The 17,707-nt window shown below is 37.4% G+C and overlaps 1 protein-coding gene across 6 annotated transcripts in view; it reads right to left on the bottom strand.

The window, feature by feature from the left end:
- WWP1 (WW domain containing E3 ubiquitin protein ligase 1) overlaps positions 1-17,707 on the bottom strand; it is a 137,395-nt gene that overhangs the window by 81,984 nt on the left and 37,704 nt on the right. For 3 of the 6 annotated variants that reach the window (XM_042844527.2, XM_065585854.1, XM_005299382.4), the window contains exons 3-7: positions 15,263-15,401; positions 12,992-13,116; positions 7,321-7,458; positions 7,164-7,230; positions 4,519-4,700 (exon numbers count right to left, since the gene is read on the bottom strand). In XM_042844527.2, coding sequence (XP_042700461.1) covers positions 4,519-4,700; positions 7,164-7,230; positions 7,321-7,458; positions 12,992-13,116; positions 15,263-15,401 — 651 coding nt within the window. Of the gene's footprint in view, positions 1-638; positions 707-4,518; positions 4,701-7,163; positions 7,231-7,320; positions 7,459-12,991; positions 13,117-15,262; positions 15,402-16,883; positions 17,080-17,707 lie in introns of those variants that run through there. The other 3 variants (XM_065585855.1, XM_042844520.2, XM_042844534.2) reach the window with 3 other exon arrangements.

The raw sequence follows: 17,707 nt of genomic DNA, 5'->3' as shown, positions 1-17,707 counted from the left end.
TGGCAGCTTGTTTAGTGGGATAGTAAGATGTGTTCGGTAAGCTAGCAGACGGTGGGCACCTTGCTTCAAGTCCCCAAAGGAAAATACAAACAATTTGCTCTTGAAACTTCCAAGTGGAATTGGTTTTAAAAGAGAATCTTTATCACTATGAGACTGTAAGAGAATTTTAAAGGAAGAATAAAAGAAGGCGGAGTATGAAAGATATCAATTGATAACAGCCTTTAATGTCCACTTGGATAACTTTCTGGGCTCATTCTGCTTGCTTTGTGGCCAAAAAATATTTACAATTTTTTTTTAAACTACCAACTCGGCAATGAAACAAAAATCCACCTCTTCGAAGGTTTTAATAATGAAAACAACAACTACATTTGAAGTTAAAGTTAACAAGCCTTTTAAAATTATATTAATTTAAATGTATATTTACCTGACAAACACAGGCTACATAGAACAAGAAATGTATTTTTTACAGTTGCTGTTAGAAGTATACATATTTTTGCCTGTATAGAAATTACATCGAAATGTCCTATCAGGTAAACAAGCAGAAGCTAATATAAGGGTTACAGATATCACTTTTTCTTCTATCAATTAGTTAGCCCAGCAGAGCACATTAAACACAAAATATATAAACAAAGACTTACTACTGCAATAAGATCTTCCTGACCGCCACCTTACTGAATCTGCATTTCTGGTAACAGAACCTTCTGTCAATTACTAAAGGAAAGCATTGCCAAAAGGAAAAAGGTAATGTGGTTTGGTGGAAGCAAATAGCACCAACAGTTCTTGTAAAGCTTTTAAGTAGAAAAACTATTTCAAAACTGCCCTTGCCGCAAGTGAGAAAACAGGAAAGGAAACTGTGACGAGAAAACCTAATTATGGCAGGCCTAAAAATTACCTGTGAATACTTCCAGTTCAAATAAGAAGTTCATTAAATATTTGTCTGAGGAAAAAACTACAAAATAATTGCTGATTTCTTATAGTGGTTTCAAAGTAAAATATTAAGAGCTGCACCTATGCCCAACTTAAATAAAATTAACCTTGCCTGCCTCCACCCAAAATCAACAACCTTAAAATGTTGGGTTTATACAGTTTAGTGTCATAAAATAAAAATAGTAATTTATATCCTTGAGACTAATGTAATTTTTTGTCTGTTCAGTTACACATAAATGTGACATTGTATTCTGCTACAATGTGTCATATTTGGATAAGTCATTTTTAACCAGAAAATTTAAAATCTTATCAAGTTCATGTACAAGGCAATGCTGCTTTAGCTGAGCCAAAGGATCTCAATAGAAATTATAGGTATTGACTTCATAAATCAATACAGACTTTTTCTTTGGCATATTTTTTTATTCATCTTGGTAGCTTTGTTACAGAGACTGAAACGTACTATTCACAAGAGTAATCCAGTGATCTAATAATTATGCATCACATACATAATAAAATGCAACATCAAAATATTGTATCATTTCTGGATTATTGCCATGTTAAAGCAATCTATCACATCAACTGGAATTTTGATTTAAGATCTTCAATTTGTAAACTCTCTAGAGCAGAAAGTATATTTTTATGTATTTGTACAGTGACTAGCGCAAAAGGATAGTCTATGAAGACTCAATTCAGAAAATTCCAAGTTTAATGGACACTATTAGGTTAAAATTCATATATATTTTAAAATATTCCTTCATCTGTGCTACTAAAACCTTAGATTATTAAAAGAAAGAATTTACTTTACTTTTCACCATTTGTGCTGTTTGTTACTTTTCTACACTATATGTAAGCTTAGACAATAAAAACAGACCAGACAATTTTACTTTTGCTTACAGTCACTTTCTAGTCATTTTCACGCTATGGTTCTCTACCATAATTCTGCAACATCTGGATCACAAACACTGCATGGGAATGGTATGCTTTTGAATTCAAATCTATAACCTTACTCACATGCACAAGTGCAGGACTGGGTTTTAAGCTGGGGTCTAAAATAAGGTGACAGCACCCCTTTAAGAAACCAACATTCACTTTAATTCTGTACATCTGTTCTTAAATTACCAGTCAGAATCTGTCCTCTACTTCTTATATCTAACTTATGCCAGTCCATCTTCCCAAGAAGGCTAGAAATACAGGCCAGCAAAGTGGGAAGTTTTTCATTATGTAACAAAGAACTTATCAGCAGTGCATATGCACAAGGGAACACAGTTAAGGTTAATGTGTAGAGGGACTCATTGCTGGCCCATATGTAAAGCATGGGTAGAGAAATGAGGGGCAGAGGTTGCTTTTGGAACACCTTTACGCTAGTTCACTGTGCCACCATTTATAGCATGCAGGGCGTCACAGGCACTGCAGAATAACTACACTCCCCTCTTTGAGCAAGAGTGAGAAGGGGGCTTCAACCCTCTCGATGCACCTGGCAGCATACCTACACTGCAGTGCTGGGTTTGTATCCTGCAAAGGTATAGACGAGGCACAGCATACTTTTTCCTTAGCGCAATGGGAAAACTGGGAAGGGGACTGTGATTGGGGAAGTCAATCTCCCTTTTAGGCTTCTCCAAAGGCAGCACAACAAGCTGCCCCTAACACAGGGCTTGTAATAATGCCACAATTGAGCCAGAAGGAATCAGGAAAGGAACTGATGTCAGATGAGATATAATTATTTATGTACCCTAATATCAAACATTTGTATCTGCAAAGACACAAGCATGTAGCTGCAATGATCACAAATATCCTAATGGTTATGAGCTCACAGCTGCTGTGGTGCATGCTGCACAAGAGAATTAGATCTGCAGAATTCAGATAGCATGTTTATCTTTCAAAACATCAGACAATTTCACCAATTTCCTTCACACTTGCCAATTTTTAAAAAAAATTACCTTTTTGTTAAAACTAGCCCAACTAATCAACTAAAGAGGAATTTTGAGCCCCACAAAAATAGTTGAATGGGATGGGAAAAGGGAGTTAGAAGTGGTAAAATAATTGGGGCAGATGCTCAGCTGGTGTCAATTATCATAGCTCCACAAAAGAACTATGAAAGTTTACATCAGCTGAGAATCTGCCTCAATGGGTTTAAAAATGACAATTTTGACAGAATCTCTATAGAATTATTATCCAACACTGTCTAAGATTGACAAAATGTTACCTTTTATAATGTAATAACACTTGTAATTAATTTTATACCACAAGCAGTAGGGACCTCAGTTTTGTGTCACTCAGGAAAAGGCACATCCAGCAAAACTGCATCTTCTATCACTATGCTAGAATATGACTCAGTACAGACTTGAGAGATTTCCACCAACCCACTTCCTGTATCAACTTAGCACTCTTTGGAGGCTCCTTATCTCATTTAGCAATAATAACACAAGAAAGCACATTAAATTATATAGTATCTATGACTTTTGGACCTCAGCTTAAAGGTACAGAGTCAACTTGGATTTTCTTTAATTATTTTTTTAAGATCTGTTTTCTAATAGAGTACCCTTTAAGTAGTGTACCCCTTAAATACCAAGTCCTGAAGGATTTTTTTTTTTTAGTAACTTTAAAAAACTGAGGGTTTTTCTGTTCCCCTGTTATGGATAGAAAGGTCTTTTGGGAATGCCAGATAATAACACCCCTGCTTTTAGTCTGTTCATCTTCACTTGTTCCTGTTACTCAAACACTCTTTCACAGAACCTGAGGAAGGGCATGCACCATTGGCAAAATGGCAACACTGATTATATGTAAAATTCATTCAAATGCACAAAGTAATAAAATGAAAAAAAAAATCTCTAATATCTTTCTACTATATTACTCTTAGAGGTTACTTGCAACAATAGTCAGTACAAAATTTCCAGATGGAAATCAAATTTAAAATTATCAACGTCCCTTTAGAAATAATTGGTACTTAAGTGATCCTGGGCTGAGAATTCTAAAATATATTTCATCCCAAAGCAGATTCGTTACTTGATTTGCATACCACTGCAAAACAGGTTTATATAAATGGCAACAGAAATGCTGAACTACAGTGACACAAGCGGGTCCTGCTACTAGAGAAATTTAAAGTCCTCATAAATTTGTTACATTGTTTCTGTCTTTGCCTTTGCAGATTTTTGTTGGAAAGTACTTCTTGTTGGGAAACGTACTTCCATTTCTTTGCAGTCAGGAAATCCACTTACTGTCTCTCACCTCCACTAGAAAAACGTTTTTGAAATGAGCCAATAAAGGAAGTCAGACTCTTTCCTCTAGACAATCAGTGCTATGATTCAATGGTCTGGTTCAGGCATAGAGGCCTTCCTTGATGACAAGATGTCTCTTAAGGAAAACAAAATAGGTAAAATATTGTGCTCCAAATTGATGTGTTCTGAAATGACTCAAGGAAGTGGAAAAATTCTAAGATTTATATTTATCATGGAGAAGTGAAAATAGGATTACAGGTTTTATCTCAGATATATGTAGCAAAAGACAGATAAACAATCAAAAGTTGGACTACATGATTTTAACTAAATAGAAAAGCCTTACTGAACAGTGTTTTATAACATGCTCATTTCTTACCAGTGTTGTTGGCAGGCTGGGTTGAAAGTGGTTTTGGTACTGGTGTAATTTTGGGACTGACTGCAACATGAGAAGGAGATGAAGTGCTGTCTCCATTAACAGCATGTATACAGAATGCATTCTGTATTACAGAGTTTAAAGGAGTTTGATTGTCTATTCCATTAGACATGTCACAGGTAGATCTTGGCAAAATAAAGAGGATTTTGATTAATACAAACAGTATGTTAAACATAACTATAGAAAACAAAGGTCTACACTGAAACATGCTGAAAGATCTGATACAAAATACACCAAAGTAAACTGAGTGGCAAGGTTTTAATATTATTCCGTTGGTGGGTGTAGATAATAGTTCAGATACGTAAAACTAAACCAATTATGGGGGTAAGGGAGCTTATTTTTGTAATTTTAACTCAGATACTTATCAACTGGATTTTTAAATTCCATTTATTTTCCCCCCAGTATGGCATTACAACTGAGTTGAGCTGGCAAGTTTGGCTACTAGAGTTCCCAAAAATGGCCCAGCTGCTTCTCTGGAGAGAACCCCATCCCATCAGATGAGCTTCTTTCCTCCTTTAGGCATGCTGACAGCTGGTTTTGTCAGTCACAGCTCTCGAAATTACTTCACAGTAGTTACCGTCTAACAAATGAGGTAGCAAAGATTTCTCTTAGTAAGAGGGAAATAAATACTTAAGGAAAACACCATATTTTGAGATGCTGTTCCACTCTTCCCGACCCCTAAATATTGTTTTAGCCTTTTCTGGGGACAAATGGCAGTCACAGAGGTCACCTTCATGCGTGCTGCATTGAAGCAGAAATCAAGCAGATGAGGGAGCCCTTGAGAACAGAAAAATGCTGGAAGAGGTGGTTGATCATCCTGCCTACTAGAGTTAGGAAGGAAGACCCAATGTGCCTGTGCTGTCACAGACCAAGTCACAGAAAAGTAGGCTTAGTGGAGAATAATTAAATAATAATTAAAACAAACATTTCTTTGTTATAAAACAGCAACATCAATTCACTTAAGTTACTGATAAATCAAACAACAACAAGACTCAGCTTTTGTTTTCGGTTATTTTTTATTCTAACCTAGAAATCTTATTTGATTTTTCTGACATCTACAGAATACATCTAAACCAGAGGTAAAAATAATTGGTTTGTTTTCAAATCAGTGGAGCTAAGGTGTATTTATTTTTCAGTAAAGAGCTTTGTAATCAGAATATTATTTTTAAAATTATGTTAGAAATTTTTTTTTGAAGTGTCCTATTCGTGTTATTATCAATTTTCAGTTTTAATTTAAGGTAAGTTAACACATCAACAGGGTAGGGCCAAGTACAAAAGCAGCATTAGGGGCAACACAAATTGTCTGAAGACAAGGGAATACTGCTGCTTCAAAGATCAAACATCCAAAGAGATCAGGACGGAGGACTGTGAAGGTATAGCTGATCCTTTCCACAAGAGATTGCCCCAGATTTTTTGAAGATGGAAGGAGGAGGAAGAAAATTATAGTCCCCAAGATGCTAGAGAAAGCTAGGGAATAACACTTTTGAGTCCTCACCCCAGTAATATTTAGTGGCCAAGGGGATCCAGAGACAAACCTCCACATATAAAGGGGACAGCAGTGGGATGGGCAGGGAAGAACTTGTGTCCATCCCCCAGATCTGTAGCAGCTGAGAGGGAGCAAAACCACACACATGGAAGGAAAGTAGCAAGGTAAGGAAATCACTGCAAGGTTGCTGGGTGGTCCAGTAACAATAAAGCTAGTTTTAGTAATGAACTCCTTGTTCCCCTTCTACTGCTGTTTGAGGACCAAGTGTGGCCTGTTTCTATTATTCTCCTGGAGCCCTTTGTTCTTAGATGAAGCTTGTGGGTCTCTCTACATCAAACTCAAGGCTCTCTTCCCCATTTCAGGTTTAGGTGGGCAAGTTCTTTGCTTTGAAGGCTTTTTTCAATAACTATTTAAGTCAATGGGAGTCCTTCCATTGACTTCAATGGGCACCAGATCAGGCCTTGAAAGAGCTAGTTGGGAGGGGGGAGGGAGAAGACCGGATGGGGGACACAGGCCCTTTTCTTCCCTCCTCTCTTGCAATAGCATTTTAAAGGAGGAAGGTAGTAGAAAGGCACTACGCCTGGCTCTTACACAGCAGCAGGAGGTAGCAAGGAGCTCAGCACTCAATACCAGATTCACAGTTCCTGATCCACTGAGCTCCAGTGCAGCACTTCACAGATTTCAAAGCCAGGTGGACTCTATGTTTGGTCAGATGGACTTATATGTTTTGGCAGAAGACTAAACTAAACCATCAAGAGGTTGACCACTTACCTGGAGAACAAGGCACAAGCTACCCTATTACCAGCAGAAGAACAGAGATGTAAGCTGAACAGCTACATTCACCTAATCTAAGTAATCCACATGAACTCAATGGAACACCCACATGAATAAAGTTAGTCATGTGCAAATTTACAGCACTGGGCCCTTGGTGCTGCAATCCTTCCTTACTCAAGCAACACTACAAACGGAGTCCATGGGAGTGTAGGCCTGAAAGTCAAAACCTGGTCCCCTGTGCAAAATTCAATTATGTCATTTAAAATGAAACAATAGCCATTATACTTCAAATACTGCAAAAAGTAAAAAAATAATAATAAATTCAAACCTGGATGTAGTTCTTGCCAAAATTTCTCTGTTTTCATGTATAGCATCACCATTTTGCTGGACTTCTACTAAACAATAAGAAATACATTAAATATATTTTTTCTTCTTTTAAAATGTTAACAAAAACATATGGGTTTTATTTTACTAATTTAACTTACTGGCTGCTGGTGAACTGCGGTTTGTAAGAGATTCTTGTTCAACAACCAAACCATCAAGCACAACTGTCAGTTCACCTGTTTGCACCATGCCACTCTTGTTTTCTAAGGAGAGTTTCAATTGTTCTTTCACCCCCTCCACTACAAAGGGAAAAAAGAATAAATTCAGCATTAAATAGTTTCCCCCACAAAAACATACTAAAAATATTTTGTACAAAGATATATTACATATAAAAATTCTACACACTATATACACACACACATACATATACATATATACACACACACCGTTTTCTCTGCTACTTGAAGAAAAAGTTATATATAGATTTATTCTAATATATGTATATTACGGATACATCTTCTATTTCTTCTAAGTCTTCAGGTTTTGCCAATTTGTAATTTTACGAACTAGCTTGCTGAATAAAGTAATTAATTAAGATTTGATTTAAATAAGATGCATTTCTATTATTTTGCTGCTTTCTATTCCCTCAGAGCAGGGAACCCTAAAATCACATGGGTTACATCATCATGTTTGATTATGTACACTGTAGAGTCCATAAATAGGAGTCCAGCTTTACATACAACTTTTGCTGATATAAGTCACACTGTAAATTTCTAGGACGGGGATAGGTCAGCAAAAGACATCTGGAATATGGCAAGCATTTATGGAACTCCGCTGTTGAAACCTCAGGACACTTGATGACAGATAAATGATGAAATCCTGGACTCACTGAGTCAATGGCAAAACTCCCATTCACTTCAGTAGAGCCAGGATTTCACCCCAAGAATCTCCATGTGTCACTGCAACTTCAGTGTAGATAGTGGACAGCTAAACATAAAAATTGGCATGGTTTTACAGAAAATCAGGGATTCCAATTAAGGGTGTGTGAGGTTTTGAACAATTATGTAGTTTGTTGGAGAAAAAACATAGTGCCAGATCCTCAGCTGGTTATCATTCAGCAGAGCACCCACTCAAGTCAATGCAGTTATGTCAATTTACACTGAGGTTATAGACTCCTAATACCTACTGCAAAAGAAATGGTTAGATTAAGTAGTTTCTAGCATATATACTATTGGCTCCATACAGGCTTAGTGCTTCAGATAGATTATTTACTTGGACTTCTCCAAGCTTATTGTTCCCATGGTGCATTTTTGGAATCTTGTGCCGGTTTCACAAACCCAAAATGTTTAAAGAAGCTATAACTAAATTCTGGACTGTGAACCCGGATACATGCTTTACAAGGTACAGGGAGCTAAAACTATTAGATATACAAAACTTGTGCTCAATTCTTGACTATCTCCTACCAGTAGGAAGGAGGGAAAATGTGGATCTAAGTAGGTAGTAAATACAAAATAATAAATAAATTAAAAAAATATAAAGTCACTGAATTTTCTGTAAAAAGCAACAGAGAGTCCTGTGGCACCTTTAAGGCTAACAGATGTATTGGAGCATCAGCTTTCGTGGGTGAATGCCTACTTTGTCGGATGCATGTCATCCGATGCTCCAATACATCTGATGCTCCAATACATCTGTTAGTCTTAAAGGTGCCACAGGACTCTCTGTTGCTTTTTACAGATCCAGACTAACACGGCTACCCCTCTGATACTTGATAATTTTCTGCCACTAACATACAGATCCCAACTCTGAAGATTATTAAATAATAAGAGTATTACTAGACCAGTTAAAAACAAACAAAAAAAACCTGCCCTACATTTTAACCCATTTGTCTAAAAGAGTCTAAAAAATAATTCCAATTAAACATCTGTATTGAACTCAATAGGACTGTCAGGCTGGGGATCTGCACGAGGGCGATGACTTTCTGTGCCATGATACGGTGCATGTTGCAGAATGGAATGAACACGAGCAAGCACTCAAAGAAAAACCAAGCATTACAAATCCAGAAAATTTGGACTTACACTTAAATTATACTTAAAAGAAATGCAAACACATTAAGGATGAAAATAAATAATCTTAACAGTCATCTGTAGCAAGGTCAGACAATACCACCACTTATGTTGTAGGGATTTTAGTATTTGTGGTCTCAGATTAGCTGCATCTTTAAAAATAGTTTTCATTGGTTTCCCCTCTCATCTTACAGGGCAGAGTTAAGGTTGTTTATGAACCTTAAATACATTTCAAATCTTGATGTAGTCCTTTTGTCTTAGAATTTCCCTTTTTTTATTACAAAAATGTCATACACAAACACTAAACAAGAAATCCAAAGCGAATGCTACCATAAGATATTTCTAATTGTTTTAAGATATGTATCAGCCTTTTTAAAAAATTGTATCTTCTCTATATGGAAAGTTTGAAGATTGTGCTATGATGTTACTAAGATTATTTGGGACAAAAAAAATCTAACGTTAAATTACTTCAAGAACCCATTTTTAAATTAATTATAACTCAATTCTGGATATACTTAAATTTTCTGAGCTCAAAGAGGAAGCACTAAGTTTTGGAGAGAATATTCTGTATATTTAACACATAAACAAGGTTGAATCTCTGCTCTAAGTGCAAAACAGAAAACATGTTTAACTATGGAGCCACGCCTGACATCTTCATAATACTAATGAAGACATCCCACTTAGAGGTGGGTTCCGCTTTGGATGTCTTGTAATAAGTGAGAAAGATGTAAAGAAACCCTTTTTACACTCTCAGTTTTCCCTCATTATAAATTCTGAGGTTTTGTATGACATCTATAGATTGGGAAAAATGAATTTGAGCTATTGGTTTATCTAGGATTTCAATGCCATTTTGGGGTGAAATTTAAAAGAAATTTAATCTTCTAATGAAAAACATTAAGAAAGGAGAACAAGACATAAAAATCTTGTAGCTCATTAGCTCTTCTGGCAGGGGCAATAGGTATCAGGAAGGCTGCCTTATGCAAGAGAAAATGTAGGTGATAATCACTAATGTACTCAAAGGAACAAAGATGAATAAAAATTAAACTGATTTACAAAAATCATCATTTAAATTAAATATAGTTTTATTTTAAAACATAAACCTATTTAAAATTAAATTTGAAATAGACAATCTGGGTTAAAGCCTAAATCTATTATGATCTATTAAAATCATTTAAACTAAATACAAAAATATTAATTATGTATATTTTTTATGTTTGCCACCAAGTTTTAAATAAAGTCAAACCTTTGAACTGGTGCAAGTCACTGGCTAAGCATCTGGAACCAGAATTTGACGACGCGCTAAACCAGCTTTTGACACTAGTAGCCTCTACTGCTGGTGCACAGAGAATAATTTCTTCATTACACTTTATTCAACTAGTTACGTTTAATGACTAATTCATTCAAAGCTAAGAAGCCAAGAGGGTTTGAAAAACCAGGAAAACTTGTTTTCCTCGTCCAATGACGTCGGGCTCAACGGGTAGTGATCAATGGCTCCATGTCTAGTTGGCAGCCGGTTTCAAGTGGAGTGCCCCAAGGGTCGGTCCTGGGGCCGGTTTTGTTTAATATCTTTATTAATGATCTGGAGGATGGTGTGGACTGCACTCTCAGCAAGTTTGCAGATGACACTAAACTAGGAGGCGTGGTAGATACACTAGAGGGTAGGGATCGGATACAGAGGGACCTAGACAAATTAGAGGATTGGGCAGAAAAAAACCTGATGAGGTTCAACAAGGACAAGTGCAGAGTCCTGCACTTAGGACGGAAGAATCCCATGCACTGCTACAGACTAGGGACCGAATGGCTAGGTAGCAGTTCTGCTGAAAAGGACCTAGGGGTCACAGTGGACGAGAAGCTGGATATGAGTCAACAGTGTGCTCTTGTTGCCAAGAAGGCTAACGGCATTTTGGGCTGTATAAGTAGGGGCATTGCCAGCAGATCGAGGAACGTGATCGTTCCCCTTTATTCGACATTGGTGAGGCCTCATCTGGAATACTGTGTCCAGTTTTGGGCCCCACACTACAAGAAGGATGTGGAAAAATTGGAAAGAGTCCAGCGGAGGGCAACAAAAATGATTAGGGGTCTGGAGCACATGACTTATGAGGAGAGGCTGAGAGAACTGGGATTGTTTAGTCTCCAGAAGAGAAGAATGAGGGGGGATTTGATAGCAGCCTTCAACTACCTGAAGGGGGGTTCCAAAGAGGATGGAGCTCGGCTGTTCTCAGTGGTGGCAGATGACAGAACAAGGAGCAATGGTCTCAAGTTGCGGTGGGGGAGGTCCAGGTTGGATATCAGGAAAAACTATTTCACTAGGAGGGTGGTGAAACACTGGAATGCATTACCTAGGGAGGTGGTGGAGTCTCCTTCCTTGGAGGTTTTTAAGGCCCGGCTTGACAAAGCCCTGGCTGGGATGATTTAGCTGGGAATTGGTCCTGCTTTGAGCAGGGGGTTGGACTAGATGACCTCTTGAGGTCCCTTCCAACTCTGATATTCTATGATTCTATGATTCTATGAATAAAAACCAGGTGTGAGACGATGAGCGCTACAAATTTTAAAATCCTAAAGGACACAGTAACCCAAAATAATCAGTTCAATTGACTAACTACAGATACTTATTTTGTTGGATAAATCAGTTAGTTTTAAATGCAAAAAATGTTTTGATAAGCTTTTGTTAAACTTTCTTATGTATTCATGACTTTTAAACTCATTTTATGTATGAAAAAAATTTAAATGGTTTTTTTTAATTTAATTTGAATTTCCATCCAAATAGAGTTTCACACAAGTAAAAACAATCTAGTAAATAAGAAATACATCATTCACTGTTTTCTAACATAATGAAATAATGTAAAAATTAAGAATTTGAATAAACATAAGATAAGCTATATAACTGCTTACATAAATGTGTATAAATATAGCGTATCCTCCTAATTAGCAAAGAGCGACACTGAATTTAGTGTGAAGTCTATATTTAGTCGCAAATCTACATGTTTTAATGGTTACCAACAAATGAGAAATAACCTTCCTTCAGGAAAATAATTAAGCAGTACAAATGCAAAACATGATTAAAATCAATTATTTAAATCAAGATTTCCAGCATGCGGATTTAAATCATGCTTAAAATCAGTGATTTATAATCAATCCAACCTGAAGGAAGGGTCAATTATTTTGTTCAACATTGGGTTCTAATACCATCTATCACAGTGGAGTGAAATTTGGCCTGTTAAGTTATGAATTCAGGGAAGACTAGAGAGCCTTGTACATGGCTAAACATTTTTCCATTCTGGGGGTTGCATGAAACATTTGGCCATTTTGGGGGGGTTTCAATAGATCCTGCTGAACAATGGAAATTCTGTAACTAATCAGAGAAAATGTATATCCCCATATCTTTATTTAATACACCTCTACCTCGCTATAAAGCTGTTCTCTGGAGCCAAAAAAATGTTACCGTGTTATAGGTGAAACCGTGTTATATCGAACTTGCTTTGATCCACTGGAGTGCGTATTCGTGTTATATCGGGTCGCATTATATCGGGGTAGAGGTGTAGTTTCCTCTCACTTTTTTCTGTAGTTATTTCATATACTATTATTTGAAAACATTTATCTTGCACTATAAATTTAAATCTCTCTCTATAACCCAAAGAGACAGGCCATGAAGGTCTGTTTTAATTATATGATAATTTTTTGTCATTACATCAAAACTGCCAAAATTAATGTAACTGAAATAATCAATTAATTTTTTTCCTTAATCAATATGCCCTCCATGAAAACTTACATTTTCTATTGTGTATTTCCAAAGCTTGTCTCAAGTCTACAGTGGCTCTTCCTAATAAAACATCAGCTTTTAAAGTGTGATGGCTCCACACTCGAAATTCCAACGTAGTCTGTGGAGTCACATTCCTGTATATAAAATATATTTTTTTAAATTAAGCTGTAGGTACTCATCTTTCATTATTATAAATGTATTATCTATTTTAATCAGTTTTTCCATAACTACTGTAATTACTGGTAGTGACTAAGGTTTATTTTATTTTTTAAAAGCTATATCACAAAAGCACCATGAAACAGAAAAATCAATGTAACATCTCAAACACAGATCAGGACTAAGGTATGTTATTACAATAGTGTGAAAATACTTGGGAGCATAACTACTTACATTAAACACAGATTTCAGTTATGCATCAATTTCACGGTTTTTTGTTTTTTAAAAAATTCATTTTCCCCCCATACAGAATTTTAAATACAAACTTATTTCCAATATTTGTCAATAGGAAAAAAATGCTAGATTTGATTTTCAGCTTGTATCATTAGAGAGAACGCTGAATAGCCACCATTGCTCAGATGCCCTCAAACATACTAAGTTATGAATTGAACACACACACAATATACAATATTAAAAACAATTTTAAAAAATGCTCTGAAAATTAAAACAAAAAACCCACCCCAAGTGATGAGACTAAAATACACCATTGGAGGAAAGAGGCAAGGTAATCAAAATGGAACAAACAGTGGTTATATTACAAACACTTTGGGGGGGAAAGTTTTGGGTTTTTTTAAAAGTTGGGAGAAATTAGCTAAGATATCAGGGGAAGCAAATGACCTTGCGTAAACACTGCAGACCATTGTGATGACATTGATGTAATTTTCTTTTAGCTGGGTTTTTAGTAGATCTGTGTTACTTACAACTTGTTCTGAATGAAGCAGCATATTTGCTCATTCGTTTTAGTAACCATGATCTATGTTGTCTGCCTACAATATGTTCATCTATTAAAGAATTACTTTACATTACTTATTTACATTACTTTAAAGAAAATCAATAGAGCTAGTTTAAGGTTTTGAACAACGTTGGCCCCATGCTGTATTTGAGATCTTGTTTTGAAGGATACCTATGGGATGGTCTAGACAGTATTTGGTCCTGCCATGCGGGCAGGGGACTGGACTCGATGACCTCTCGAGGTCCCTTCCAGTCCTAGAATCTATGGCCAGGTCTACACTAACCCCCTAATTCGAACTAAGGTACGGAACTTCAGCTACGTGAATAACGTAGCTGAAGTTCGAAGTACCTTAGTTCGAACTTACCTTGGTCCACACTCGGCAGGCAGGCTCCCCCGTCGACTCCGCGGTACTCCTCTCGCCGAGCTGGAGTACCGCAGTCGACGGCGAGCACTTCCGGGTTCGACTTATCGCGTCCAGACTAGACGCGATAAGTCGAACCCAGAAGTTCGATCGCTCGCCGCCGAACTACCGGGTAAGTGTAGCCAAGGCCTATGAATCTATTCTTGGGATCCCATTGTCTTTAATTGGCAGGCAATCAGGTGTGAGAGGATGAGCACTACAAATTTTAAAATCCTAAAGGACACAGTGACCCAAAATAATCAGTTCAATTGACTAACTACAGATACTTATTTTGTTGAATAAATTAGTTAGTTTTAAATGCAAAACATGTTTTGATAAGCTTTTGTTAAACTTTCTTATGTATCCATCACTTTTAAACTCATTTTATGTATGAAAAAAATTTAAATTATGGTTTTGGTTTTTTTACTTGATTTGAATTTCCATCCAAATAGAGCTTCACACAAGTCACAAGTAAAAACTGCTTGATTGCCTGCCAATTAAAGACAATGTGGGATCCCAAGAATAGGTATCCTTCAAAACAAGATCTCTATCCAGCAACATGATTTCTGTTTGTCTATGGGTGAGAACAAGATTACTGATGCATCCAGCTGGCAACATCCTTTAAGCATTCCTACACAGCAGGGACTGAGCTGAACACAGTCCATAGTGCAAGAGATATACAGGCGTACATCAAGTGCATATAAAGATATCCCACTCCTGTTTAGAAATAATCTTGCCAAGACACCTCATATACACATTGAGTAACAACAGTTATTTTAGGACAAATATTGCCATTAGATAAATGCAACTTTCAATTAAATTAAAGGAAGTTGTGTGTATGCAGCCAACAGCAGGGTTTGGTAAATATTTGTCTCTAATGTTTGATTAATAAATTATATTTTACAAAGTTAGAAAAAGCTTTTCTACTTACACAGTTAACTGTTCATCCCATTTTGGATTTGAAGAACTATTTGATTTTGCTGTTTTCTTGATTTCTCCATCTGCAGCTAATTCTGTATAAATGGCTGTTCCAAACCAGTTCTTTTTCCTTTTCAGTTTGGCACTAGAAACTAACAAACAAACAAAAACAGATTGTTTATAATTACTGGAGCACACTTCTTGCTGAAAAACAACAAAATTACTATCTAAAGGATCGATTCAGTAGAAATTGCATGAAAGAACAACCTGACTCCTCATCTTTTCAACCTCTGCTTAGTGCTGAACAAATCTGGCTCCCCAAATGAACCCTTTAAAGTCTACCCACAGGACACTTTCACAGAAGTACAAAAATGACTTGAAGTCATTGTATCCCAGCCCTCTACCAAAGCAATAATCATATTTCAAAGAGCAAACTCATTTTGCTAGGTAACAGCAGTATCATTTCCAAAGATATTGTAGATGTAGCTAAGATAGATGAGGCATGTTCCCTTAACCACAGGTAGGTAATTTCAAGATAGGCATTCTGCAACATGATTAGCAAACCTGTGCAACTACTATGAGAGAGAGAAAAAAAATCAGTCTTCTGGGTTTCTCTTTGTTCATTCCCCCACCCTTTCTACTTTCCTTCTTTCTCTTCCAACTCTTCTTTTAAGTGCAAACTATTAAGTATGACATGCATCAGTAATTGACCTGGGCAAGTTCAATACAGGTTTTAAATTAGGTGTGATCATGGGGATCACAAATTTTTTAAGACCACTTATGCACATTTCAGAATCCTACTCTATCACAGGGCCAGCTGTGTCTACACGGAGCAAATCTTGGTCAATACCTGGCCTACTGGAATTCGTGAAGCCGAAATCTTCTATTCTATATAGGTTTTTATACCGCACTACTCATCATAATATCTGAACGCCTTCCAATAATGCACTAAACAACGTGACTACACATCTGTCACAAGTTGTTTGCTTTCTCATCCTCTCCCTATTGGTGAGAAGCTCCTAAATCAGCCTGCAGAAATCAAAAGTTCTCTCTTACATTTTCACCAGCTCTGCAGCTGCTCTAAAAAGTCTGTATGTAGCAAGGAAATATCCAGTATCCTGAGCAGAGGCCTGGATACTCTCCAGGCCCAGTTCATTAGTGTAAGTTCCTCTCCAGAAGGCTGCTCTGTCACTTCCTCACTCAGACAAAATAGTGTGCCTTCCTCTAATCAGGGGCAGCTCCAGGCACCAGCGCAGCAAGCACGTGCCTGGGGCGGCCCACCGGTCCCTGTGAGGGTGGCAGTCAGGCTGCCTTCGGCAGCATGTCTGCGGGAAGTCCGCCGGTCCCGCGGATTCGGCAGCAGGTACGCCGAAGCCGCGGGACCGGCGGATCTCCCGCAGACATGCCGCTGAATTGGTGTGACCAGCGGATCGCCCGCAGGCATGCCGCCGAAAGCCGCCTGACTGCTGTGCTTGGGGCGGCAAAACACATAGAGCCGCCCCTGCCTCTAATTTTCTTATAACCATCAACGAAAGCTGCCAACGTTTTAAGTTATTTTCCACACACAGTATTTTAAAAATAAGCTGACGGCCTGGGGTCCACTAGGCTTATAGGATCCAGACAGTTACATGTACCTGCAGACAAATTTTAGGTATTTTACAGATCTCTTCCTCCTCCACCACCCGTATCTCAGCTGGTCCTCCAAACCACTCCTACCCTCAGCTAAAAGGGTTGAGGACTTTTAGCTGTTGGACTGTATAACACTCCTCTGCTCCCTCTCACTATGGTGTGTCCTTCTCTTAGGATAGGTGAGAGGCAGTTGGACTGGAGCTGATGGAAAGGGAAATAAGAGAAGGCCCGTCATGAGATACTCCTGGATCACAGAACCGTGAAGTGTGCCAGATTTCTATGAAGCATGTTTCAGTTACCACCAGAATATTCAGGATGGGATTTTCCAAAGAGTCTAAAGGGATCTAAAGCACCCAGCTTCAACTGAATTTCAATGAGAGTTGTACACTTAATCCCTTTAGTTTCTTTTGATAATTCTACCCTTATTCCTATGTTTGCTTATATCATAAGGGGAAATGTAGCCTGACCCTACAAACTGAGAGACTTGAATCACTAGAAAAATAAACCTAGGGAAGATACTTTCTTCTGAAAATTCTGTAAAAATTATATTTTTACTTGTACAGAGAGCCTTGGCAGCCCTTTCACATTTGCACGTATTTTTTACCATTTTAAAGTGGGAACTGCAACACTGGCATATTACGACTATATCTGAATTTTACATCAGTCTTCACTGCAGATGACGGGAGGGAGATTCCCACATATGAGACATTCTTTGTAGGTGACAAATCTGAGTAACAGTCCCAGATTGATGTAGCAATAGATGAGGTTTTGGAACAGATTGATGTATTTGACAGTAATAAGTCACCAGGACCAGATGTCACCAAATTAA

Source organism: Chrysemys picta, chromosome 2, assembly GCF_011386835.1.
Source record: "Chrysemys picta bellii isolate R12L10 chromosome 2, ASM1138683v2, whole genome shotgun sequence".
Classification (NCBI taxonomy): Eukaryota; Metazoa; Chordata; order Testudines; family Emydidae; genus Chrysemys; species Chrysemys picta.
Note: the sequence above shows the minus strand (reverse complement) of the source record. Positions and strands in the feature narration are given on the sequence as shown.